This window comes from Salmo salar, chromosome ssa25 (genome assembly GCF_905237065.1).
Source record: "Salmo salar chromosome ssa25, Ssal_v3.1, whole genome shotgun sequence".
Classification (NCBI taxonomy): Eukaryota; Metazoa; Chordata; class Actinopteri; order Salmoniformes; family Salmonidae; genus Salmo; species Salmo salar.
Window position 1 is genome coordinate 13,591,941 of NC_059466.1, and position 12,385 is coordinate 13,604,325.

At 40.2% G+C, this 12,385-nt stretch overlaps 1 protein-coding gene across 10 annotated transcripts in view; it reads right to left on the reverse strand.

Moving 5' to 3' along the window:
* The window catches only part of LOC106586192 (growth factor receptor-bound protein 14), a 51,982-nt gene that overhangs the window by 22,248 nt on the left and 17,349 nt on the right, over positions 1-12,385 (reverse strand). For 8 of the 10 annotated variants that reach the window (XM_014173172.2, XM_014173176.2, XM_014173170.2 and 5 more), the window contains one exon: positions 1,868-2,024. In XM_014173172.2, coding sequence (XP_014028647.2) covers positions 1,868-2,024 — 157 coding nt within the window. Of the gene's footprint in view, positions 1-1,867; positions 2,025-2,496; positions 2,845-6,304; positions 6,595-12,385 lie in introns of those variants that run through there. The other 2 variants (XM_014173175.2, XM_014173174.2) reach the window with 2 other exon arrangements.

Below are 12,385 nucleotides of genomic sequence, written 5' to 3' on the forward strand. Positions count from 1 at the left end.
GTGAGACTCAGGCGCGTTCCCGCGTCGACCCCATGCTTTGTTTTCTTTCGTCTGTTTACCTAAACGCAGATTCCCGGTCGGAATATTATCGCTTTTTTATGAGAAAAATTGCATAAAAATTGATTTTAAACAGCGGTTGACATGCTTCGAAGTACGGTAATGGAATATTTAGAAATCTTTTGTCACGAAATGCGCCATGCTCGTGACCCTTATTTACACTTCGGATAGTGTCTTGAACGCACGAACAAAACGCCGCTGTTTGGATATAACTATGGATTATTTTGAACCAAACCAACATTTGTTATTGAAGTAGCAGTCCTGGGAGTGCATTCTGACGAAGAACACCAAAGGTAATCAAACTTTTCTAATAGTAAATCTGACTTAGGTCAGGGCTAAACTTGGTGGGTGTCTAAATAGCTAGCCGTGATGGCTTGGCTACCTACTCAGAATATTGCAAAATGTGCTTTCACCGAAAAGCTATTTTAAAATCGGACACCTCGATTGCACAAAGGAGTTCTGTATCTATAATTCTTAAAATAATTGTTATGTTTTTTGTGAACGTTTATCATGAGTAATTTAGTAAATTCACCGGAGGTTTGCGGGGGGTATGCTAGTTCTGAACGTCACATGCTAATGTAAAAAGCTGGTTTTTGATATAAATATGAACTTGATTGAACAAAACATGCATGTATTGTATAACATAATGTCCTAGGTGTGTCATCTGATGAAGATCATCAAAGTAACCTTTGTGCTGCATTTAGCTGTGGTTTTGTTTTTTGTGACATTATATGCTAGCTTGAAAAATGGGTGTCTGATTATTTCTGGCTGGGTACTCTGCTGACATAATCTAATGTTTTGCTTTCGCTGTAAAGCCTTTTTGAAATCGGACAGTGTGGTTAGATAAAGGAGAGTCTTGTCTTTAAAATGCTGTGAAATAGTCATACGTTTGAAAAATTGAAGTTTTCGGATTTTAGAGGAGTTTGTATTTCGCGCCACGCCTATCATTGGATATTGGAGCAGGTGTTCCGCTAGCGGAACGTCTAGATGTAAGAGGTTTTAAGTGCCTTTTTGAATACAAGATGCATGTTCTGCATATTTGTATTCTTCTTTTCACTCTGTCATTTAGGTCACTACAATGTTGTTAATCCATCCTCAGTTTTCTAGCATCACAGACATTGAACTCTGTAGCTCTTTTAAAATCACCAATGGCCTCATGGTAACATCCCTGAGCAGTTTCATTCCTGTCCTGCAGCTCAGTTCAGAAAGGCGACTGTATCTGTGATGTGTCTGGGTGGTTTCATTTATAAAATCGACAGCATAATTGTTAACTTGACCATGCATAAAGAGATATTCAATGTCTGATTTGTTCTTGTTAGCCATGTACCCATCACTGCCCTCCTTTATGAGGATTTCAAAAAGCTCCCTGGTCTTTGTAGTTGAATCGGTGCTCGAAATTCAATACTTGACTGAGGGATCTTACAGATTTTAAATTTAAATTTAAAATCATGTCAACCCCTATTATTTCACACAGAGTCCATGTAATTTATGTGATTTTTTAAGGCCACATTTTCCTCCTGAACTAATTTAGGTTTGCCTAAATACTTATGCAAACGTACACTTTAACATTAGAGTATTGTGTGTAGATTGTTGACGAATCATCCATTTTAATCCCACTTTGTAACACAATAAAGCGTCAAGAAATCCAAGGAGTCTGAATACTTTTGCAAGGCACTGCAAATCACTGTAATCAGGTATACTGTATTTTTATATGTGGAGGATTGTGTCGATTAAATACTTGGAAAACCGACTTGACTTTCTCAATTGCCTCTGATAGGATAAATAAAGATGTATGCAATAGAATTTTTACCTATGCCTAGATGAGATAGATGCTCAAACAGAGTCCAGCTGTGGTCGTCAATGCAATGATTCTTCATGACAAACAACTGGCAAATGTCCCGGGCTGTGATGTCAGTGGGAACCTCTACTGCGCGACTGGTATTGTCCTCATTATACACTTTGATTACCTGCAGTGAAGAAGAAAAAAAAAACACATTGACACGAACTACATCTGTATGATATAAAATATATACATACCTAACATTTACATATATCAAAATGTACATCAAAACATTAAAAATAACCAACAAGGCAGGAAATAGGGGTAGGGAGGCGTAATTTCTAATGCATAGGATTTTCAAATGTTCTCCAAGCCTAAGATATTAGGTAGGTGAAATCACATCAGTAACAAAGCCCATGATAATTCTACACCACAATCATTCAACCCACACACACACAACAGCACCAAATTCACCCAAAAGTTGGTGAATGTGTCCATAACAAAGTACTGTACTATTGCTCCAATTATCTTTCTCCATTCACAACAGTTATGTTACAGTTCTGCATTAAAAATTATCACAGAGAAACTCAACAGTCATGAAATATTAACACAAAACACCAAATAAGTTACTAACAAATCCATCTAACATCACAACTTACCCCTCTGTTGGGAGACAAGCAAACGTGTGAATTTGAGCCAACTCTGCAGCCTATGTAGGGCTGAGTGCACAGCATTGTAAACCAGGCTTTTAGTGAGGAACATGGAAACATGCACCAGACAGGCAGACAGCGCAGAGCTGAGCAGAACAAAAAAAGCAGAGCAGCGAGTCAGTGTCAGCTGGGAAGCGAAAAGCAGAGCCCTCTCTCTCTCTCTATTTACTGCAGTGGAGCTGAAATGAGCTAATTAGAAAGAGCTGCCTCTGATCACAGTGTTTTCCTGACTCCACAGATATATGTCACCGAGGCTCTGGCCCAATCACCTGCCACCTTTTCCTCAAGTAAAAAGAGACCAGGATCAGCCTGCTCTGCTCCACACACCCCAGGAGGAGGAGGAGGAGGAGAAAAGAGTCACAAGGCTCGCTCCCCCCTCCCTATTCACACAGCCATGGCAAGTCGAGTTCTTAGCATAAAGCCCTGCATGAGCTCAAAAGCAATTACAAAAGGTGCTAGTTAAATGTAATGCTAGTTGGGTCAACCTTGTCTAAAGTTGACAGGGGTGGGCGGGGAGAGGGGGAGGGAGAGAGGCACAGTAAAGATCAGCTGGCTGCCTCTGTGTGCTTGGGTCTTGGTTTAAGGCGGATCGGTTGGGCAGGACGCTCCAGCCCTCTTTTGTGGAGAGAAAGGAGGTCACAGTGCTCCAGCAGGGCTGGGGTTAGTGCCCTTAAGGAGCCCGCAGCGAATCAAACTTCAGCTATGACATCACCCCACAATGAAGTAGACGATCTAGTGATTCAAAATCAGTCAGTGCCGAGATTTCCAAGACAAAAAAATAAAAATAAATAAAAATAAGATTTCCCTTTGTAGGTACCTAACAAAAACAAAAAGGGACTGCATTACTGGGATTACTTTAACAGCCAATGTCCCCTTGGTGGGTTGCCTGTACAGTACAGACAGACAAGCTAATGATAATGAGACACTGTAATCATCTTGTACATTGCAGCAATGACTTATCCGCACAAATTCTTTTTTTTTTTAAGGTAATGAAGGTTATTTTATTTTCATGACAATCTTCACCCATAACCGTCGGTTACACGGTAATTGTGCCAGCCTTATCCTCAACACAAATACACTGGAATGAACGCTCTAGCACACTAGGTTTAACATTTTTGTGCCAAGAGGATATTTTAATACATTGAAGCCCTTTATAGATGAACTGTGCTGAAAGAACATTGTGTTCATTTAAAGTGAATTGCTTTACTTGAATGCTACATATGCATTGTAAATGACTGTAGTGTTACGCATACGGCATGCAGCACCCGGCCTCTGTATTCTTAACAAGAGAAACAATATGGCCTGTATGTCCTTATACCTGGGGTGATCTGCAGAGCTTCATATAGACTGCATATCTCTTTATGAATATCAATGTCTGCCATCCTTCAGAGAGCGTTGGACAAATATTTGATGAGGTACTTAAAAAAAAAAAAATGACATTCAACACTCCGCAACAAAATCCTCTGGTTCTGTCCTCATTTGGTGAACTACTCTCTTAATTGGAGATACAAGATCACAGACAGCAAAAGTTCACAACTCACTAACAGCAAAAATAAAGTGCTTAGTTCAATCTAATGAATCCTTCCAACAGTCTGAACCCACACTAGTCTAAGACTGCTCCTATATGGGTTTGATCATAGCATGTTTCAACTAGGGTTGAAGTGACTGGCTACAGTATCCATGATAAATCACTTGTTCCAGGGAGTAAAATGAACGGCGAGGCCAGATAAAATGCTGCTGTGAACGGCTGCTTTCTGTGTCAACGAGGACAAAGAGATGCATTCATCAGGTAGCCATGCTGCTCCATGTGCAGACCTACACTTGTTTTTATTTCGACAGACCACAACTCCAACTCCCAAACTCACTCCTCTAAAGTGTCATACTACTAATATACAGGTAGTTATTGCGGTTCCTTTACAAAACCTTCCCTAGAAAGATTGATAAAGTCCGCTATTTTCTACCCGACTTTATGACGACTTAAGTCCTTTATATTGTCTTCAAGCTACAACAAAGAGGATTGAATATATAACGACTGCTTAATGCTGCAGTTTAAGTGAAAAGTAGTGCCGAGTGCAATCACAGTGATTCTGGAACTGTGAAACTAAATACCAAAGTGCATTTCGGTCCAAAGTAAATGTGAAGTGTGCCCATGGTTAACTTCAGATAATTACAGTCGTTCTGGAACTGAGGAAACTTAAAACAATGACATAGCCCTTTTCCCTGTCAGCCCCTGCACAGGGTGAGGGAAATAAGATAGGAGTTGGGCAACAGTGATAACGATAATGGTGATGACAAAGCTAAGCAGTGCTACGAGCTATGAAGCAGTACTAACTGCAACCCAAATTCTACTCCCGTCCTTCCCCGTCGACGGCCGCATTGTTGGACATCCAAAATGTACAGAACTCCGGGAAGAAAGGAACACGATGTGCTGAGTCTCAATGAACTTCTATTGAGAAAGGAAAGACATTTGCGCCGGCCTAAATATAGCGTTGTTAAGCAAAGCATAGACAGTTCTATAAGTCCTCTTTATCTCAAGGACAAGATTGCAGACACCGGTTTACCAATTAGTGTGTACTGGTTTTACCTTGAACTCCACGCCCACAGCTCGATTCAGTGTGTTTCCACTGTACATCCACAGTGCCCTTCACTACGGCAAAGCACTGGATAAGCTCAGTTAACCAGGCTACTCCTCCACAAGCTTCAACTCCCTGTCTGTCTGGGCACAGCAGGTCTAGCTGCTACTCATGGCCCTCTTTGCCCTTCTGCTCTTATTTTGAGGTATTTTAGTTCAACATTGTGCAGCTGTATATTCTGTTTCTGCCATGTAAAATGTCAAACCTTTCATTTCATGGGTCTGATTAATGCTTAACTTATTTTAACCATACATGTTCAGGTACTCAGGACACCAAACCAAGAATATGTTGAAAGACCATAAATAATGCTAGGGCAAACCTTTTACACATTTAACAGTGGTGCTTCTCAAGAGTGGTTCAACAGGCTCACATAGAACCTTGAAATGGCTCACTCTAGTGTCATTTTTGTCACACAGGTTTATAGACAATTATAGACACATATCTCAAGCTGTCAGATGTTTTGCATTCCAAATCACTTCTTGGTTCATTCATCGTTCGAGTGATGTCATCACAATTTGTTAGTCTGAGTTCATTGTGTCTTCTGAAATACGTGGACACAACTGTGTTTTAACGTCAACCATTGTTTTGGAATAAGTGCTCTGACTGCAACAGCTCGTCACATTATTTTGCCGCTACTATAAACCCGCTAGATCTACGGAAGCTTCTGGTGCAAAATGTAGGCCAGCTAGTAACACACACACACACACACACAACAGAGGAGACAACTGTAGCTAACCTCAGAAGACACATGGGCCCTGTAATGACTGCCATATACTGTACTTCAGAAATAAAAGGGGAATATGTACTGAAGACAAATACATGAATTGAATGTAAAGAAAATGTGATGACTGATAGAAAAGACTGAAGCACATCCCAAAGGATCAAGCGAAACTACCCGGATATCTGGATTTGAGGTCCGTTTTTTTTTTTTTTTTTTTTTCCACCAAGTCAAACTGGTTCAGAAATGTCGATGAATAAACATATTTCACACACACAGTTTTTCACTTCTATGTTTAGTTGAATCCAAATGTTACTATTTAACACTGACACAATTAGGATAGTTCAAGAATGCAGAAGTCATGCACAAGGTGGCAAAGAGAGGAAGGTACAGGCTCAATTCCTACCCGCTTCTGAAGACAAAGTGGAGTAATGGCAGGCAAGGTGACTCTTCTCGTATTGAAATTCATGTTTCGTTCTTCAGTACACAACAACTAAGGTGAAATGTATCCATATATCTCTTAATTGTAAATACTGGTATTCTATTAATTATTTTAGAAAAACCAAACAATATCACAATGTTAATATCTAAAATATTCAGAAGCCTCTCTACTGAAAGTGATTCTACTGTATGCTACAGAATGCACTTTGCACAGTATATCTCTACAGTGAGATCGTGCACACTGAATGTGTGAGACAGAGAAGTAGTCTCTGAACAATAAACTCCTCCTTTGTCCTTGGAAAACTAAAACTTTTTTTTTTCTCTCTTAAAGAAAGCCACTTTATCAAGCCACAAACAACTCTTGATAAAAATAGTTCCAAGGAGGACTATAGTTACAATGCAGAAGGTCAGAGAAAGCCAGAAAGCAAAAATTACTTTATATCAAGATTACAAATGGTACACAAAAGTTAATAGGTGTACTGTATTATTTATAGTAATGTAGTTGCTCATTTCTAGCAGCTCAGGGACTGTATTTCCATTGGTACAAATGCAACATGAGGTTTATTTTTTTGTTGTTGCTGAAAATGAAAACTTTGAGGGTAATCAATGCCTAGTTCTTTAGTAGCACTGACACCCCTTTCTTCTTTACCATAACAATATATATATATATATATATATGATAACAATATATATATGATCATGTTGGTATATTCAATGATATCATTGTACTATAAAATGGTGTAGAAATGTTGCCAACTTTAGAATAATGTAATTTGCAAATACGTCCACAATATTACCCATCAAATCACATTTGAAACGCATTTCCATATTTCATTTCTCCTAATTTCGTATCGTAAAAAAATAGTAAGTTAAGTGCAAATATAGGGAATGGATAATAGTGCATGGCTGATTTAATATCTACACAACACTACAGCAAGGAAAAGATGTGCATGAAAGAAATCTCAGCAGGCAAATAGAGAGGATTGGGGGAGAGGTGGTTGGCAGGCTGTGAATTGGGGGGGGGGGGGGGGGGGGGTTCGCAATAGATCTGCACCAAGTTGTTCCCACAGCCACAATCGCCACAATTCATTATCCACATCTGTTTTACTGTAAGGATGAACAAAGAAGTCTTTATGAAGTTGGAGCAGGCTGCTACAGTATGCATTAGAGTTAATGATGTAATAATTAAAGTCACTCTCAATGGTCTGATAAAGGAGTTACACAGTGTTAGTAATGCTGACAAAGTTTTATAAATGTTTCCACTTAATATTACATGACGTAATCCCAAATGTGATCAGCTGTATTTAAGAATGTAACTGTAATCCAAATTACACATTTTTAAAAGAAAAAGTAATCCGGATTGATTACAGTTACTTCATATTTGTAATCGGATTACGTATTCCCCACTACATGTAATCCGTTACTAACCAACCCTGGTTACACATTAAATAAATATGTCTTCAATGAAATCTTCGAAGGGGAAAAGGGGATTTGGCCCTGACAAACATCCATTTTAATTCCTACATTGCAAAACAATTATACCTAGCTCCCTTAACTATTCTGCCAAACGCTAACTGCTGATAAACCTTTAAAAAGTTTGAGGTAAAAGGGGAATTTGATAATGATGATAAGTTATGCTTTTGTTGGAAAAGTTCAAGCGTTTAAGTCTTATTAAAAAGGGCAGGAGAAACATGTCCTTGAACACAGGACACTAGAAACATCCAAGAGTGCTAGATCTCTTTTCATAAAACCCAGTAATGCATTGAGCTAGGACCTATAATGGGTCACAGCCGAAAAGTGCCCAGAAATGCATTGTTAGATACGGACCACACATGCACAGGCCAGTTCGGCTCTGCTACATATTTCTTTCTGCAGGGCAAAGCTCAGCGTTCGAGCCAAAACTCTCCTATCAATCTTAAAATGTCAAGCAGAGAAGGCAACTTCAGTGAGAAGATAATACACTGACTATATTATGAGAAATAAAAAGAGACTAGAAAAAAACATTTTTATTATTTTAAAAGGGCTTATTATTTAAATCAACCACATTCTATACGGAAACGGATATAATTTGACATTTTAGTCATTTAGCAGACGCCCTTACAGTAGTTAGTGCACTTGTCCCACGTAGGAATCAAACCCACAACCCTGTCGTTGCAAGCGCCATGCTCTACCAACTGAGCCACACAGGGCCCCATTGGGATACATTTGAATAAATTCAACAAGAAATGTTTTTATAAAAACTTGTGTTTAATTTTCAATACATTATCCGGCTTCATGTACTAATTGAAAGAGCATGAAATGTACAACGCAGTAAACAGGTCAGAATCAGACCATGCACCATAGTTTAGACTAAATCTGGACACATTGTAGAAGTGGGAGGATTCCTTGCACACTCCTTCCTTCCTGGGGGGGGTGACAGGCAGCAGTGAATTTCATACATTTCCCCTCATGAGAACGGACGAGGAGTCCTTCCCAAGCTCACTGTTTATCTGGAACCGCAGCACATGGTCTTGAGGACACAGACAAGCAGACGCTGCTAGTTATCCTAGAGTGCAAAAATGAATCTGAATTAATGGAGCCAAATTGATAACGGCGTCTCCGCAGCTCTCACAACAAAGTCGGCTCCAGACACTCTGTTCTTGACCAGGGCTTGATTCAAACAAGAACCCTCCACAGGCCCTCCCAGAGAGCTGAGCAGCAGGCCTGAGTCTCGCCAGTCTGCAGCCATCACACACACACACACACACACAAGGGCTGGATGTGGAGGAGGAACTGTATCTGACCCCACATGACTGCCTGCAAATAAAACTAACTCCCTAGAAAATGCAGGTCAATAATTACGCACAAATACCTTTGTTGCGAGGTATCGCAACAGAAACACTGCTATCCTACTTCTTTCTTTTCAACTGTACATTCCGTAAACTGAACATTCAAATTGATATTTTCATCCATATTACAGCATTATTTCTTATGTGCTCTTAATATTATTTTATAACACAAAAACAAATGGTCATTCTTACATCGTGCTATCCGGTTTGACTTGACTGTGCCGGACCTGAAATCATAAGAGCATAAATCGTCCACCTAGACATGTGTACACAAGGTATAGGTTCCTTGTGATATGACACAGTGATAGCTCCAGACTGGTAGCAGACATTCTCATTGAGTCAGAAGGCAGAACTGAACACCAACACTGTCTGGAAGCAGGGGGGGGTATGTCTGCCTTTCTGTCTGCCTGGTGAGGGGCCAAGCAGAGTGTCATTCCACTCTACCAGTTCTGTAAACCTAAAAGTCTCTCACCAGAATACATGTGGACATATGCCCTTGTTATATGACATTTATGTCGCCTCTGAGAAGTACTGACATCAATATTATGCACTTTCTACTATGGATGTCTATAAAATGATATGGATGTTATTAAAATCGTTATGCAATTATTAATAATGAACAATTGGATTGCAACGTAACCATCAATAACTTACAAATAAAGGTGTTACAAATGACAAAAATACGACCGGTACGCAAGAAGCTGTGTCATGGAACAATTTGCTTTCCGTAAAGAGTTTTATTTACCAATAGGAGTCTCTTCACAACCACGTTCCTTACCACACAAACATAGGGTCTACCTTGCACACCTTGCCAAGCATGGTATGGATTGAAGGTCTTTGTGCTAGCCTTTTGAGGGCTTTTGGTGCTGCAAAGACATGGTAGGAGCCATGTCCCCCGGCATTGCCAATGGGATCTGACTTGAGGTCATGCTCCAAAGTGCATACGTATTCTATTTCACAAGGTAGTCACAGAAGTGGCTGTGATATGGCTGAGGGAGCAGGAGTACTATAGGACCGATACTGATAAAACTTACTCTCCTTATCACCACATCTGCCCTCTTAATCCACTGGCTGCCGTTAGCCCACGTAGCACCCTCTTTCTTTATAAGTGACATTCCATGCGATCCAACATGAAATATTCTATTCCGTGTCAGTCACTACACGGTATGCAACGTACCCAAACATCAGAAAGGGTTGAAGAAGGTAATGATCAGTGACCAAAGTGTCTACACCCCAATAACAACTGGATGTAAAATTGCATTTTTTTTAAAACAACTTCACATCCCCAAAGACATTCGGTATTTGAATAATATTCTATACGACATTAATGAATTGGCTTGAATACCATTTGAATAGTTTAACGAATGATAAACACAATAGAAACGGATAACAAATGAACTCAACCGTGTGTTAGAGATGCACAACAGAGCATGGGGCTTTTCTTGGATGAGTGCTGGTTGAAGTTGATGTGAGAGTCGACTCGCCCATAGCAGTCACGACTTGCCGCTTGGTTATGCAAATGCACCATGACATTGCAAATGCACGGCTGACAGTAGCTCAGGCAAACTGCTTTCTCACGACTGGAATAGCGTTTAAAACCCATGTTAAAACAATGGCATATCAAGCAAGGGGCCTTCGTACAATTCCGAATGGGCATTCAGTCCAATCACAGTAAACTAAAACCTGGTCAATCACGTATAAGCACACTGGCTACTCTGATTGTCACGGCAACTAGCACCACTGCACACACCACCGATACTAGTTCGATCCCTATATCTTTAATAATTTAACACACTACTCTCTCCTTTTTGTGGGACAATGTGTTTAAAAAAAATTCAAAAAGAAATAGGGAAGTAAAGCAATTCTATTTGTTATTCATGACTTTATCATTAATCTGATGATATTTAGAAACTATAATTCACGACAAAGAGTAAATAGGATAATAAAAACAGAGATTTGAGAGATAAAATTCTATGTCACAGAATGAAGGGTAGCTAGCGTAACAGTTTTCATTGGGTTGGGTTTATTTCAATCCTGCCCATATGCCCTCAGCAGGCAGCACCCAAGTAATCATTCATTCTGAGAGCAGCTACACGCTCCCCGATCGTAATTCCCATTCCATGGTCAATTTGGTTTGACATTCGATGTCCCCATCTAGCCCCATAGGGATAATCAGTTAATTACACAATGTACACGAGACATGTCAAGTAGTAGAGCCCGACCGATATATCGGTGGACCTTTTACGGATGTATTTGTATCAGCGTTTAATCCACCAAAAACGACCGATATACACTGCATTCGGAAAGTATTCAGACCCCGTGACTTTTTCCACATTTTGTTACATTACAGCCTTATTTTCCTCAATCTACACACAATACCCCATAATGACAAAGCAAAAACAGATTTTCATAAATGTTAGCAAATGTATAAAAAAAAAAAAATGATATTCACATAAGTATTCAGACCCTTTACTCAGTACTTTATTGAAACACCATCGGCAGCGATTACAGCCTTGAGACTACTTGGGTATGACACTAAAAGCTAGGCACAAGTACAAGTATGACACCTGCATTGGAGCGTTTCTCCCATTCTTCTCTGTAGATCCTCTCAAGCTCTGTCAGGTTGGATGGGGAGCATCGTTGCACAGGTATTTTCAAGTCTCTCCAGAGATGTTCGATTGGGTTCAAGTCCGGGCTCTGGCTTGGCTACTCAAGGACATTCAGAGACTTGTCCCGAAGCCACTCCTGCATTGTCTTGGCTGTGTGCTTAGGGTCGTTGTCCTGTTGGAAGGTGAACATTCACCCCAGTCTGAGGTCCTGAGCACACTGGAGAAGGTTTTCATAAAAGGACCTCTGTACTTTGCTCCGTTCATCTTCCCCTAGATCTTGATTAGTCTCCTAGTCCCTGCCGCTGAAAAACGTCCCCACAGCCTGATGCTGCCACCACCATGCTTCACCGTAGGGATGGTGTCTGGTTTCCTTCATTTTTTTACATTTAAGTCATTTAGCAGACGCTCTTATCCAGAGCGACTTACAGTAGTGAATGCATACATTTCATAAAAAAATGTTTTCTCCGTACTGGTCCCCCATGGGAATCGAACCCACAACCCTGGCGTTGCAAACACCATGCTCTAACAACTGAGCCACACTAACCCTAACCCTAACCCTTGTACTGAGGAGAGGCTTCTGTCTGGCCACTACCATAAAGGCCTGATTGG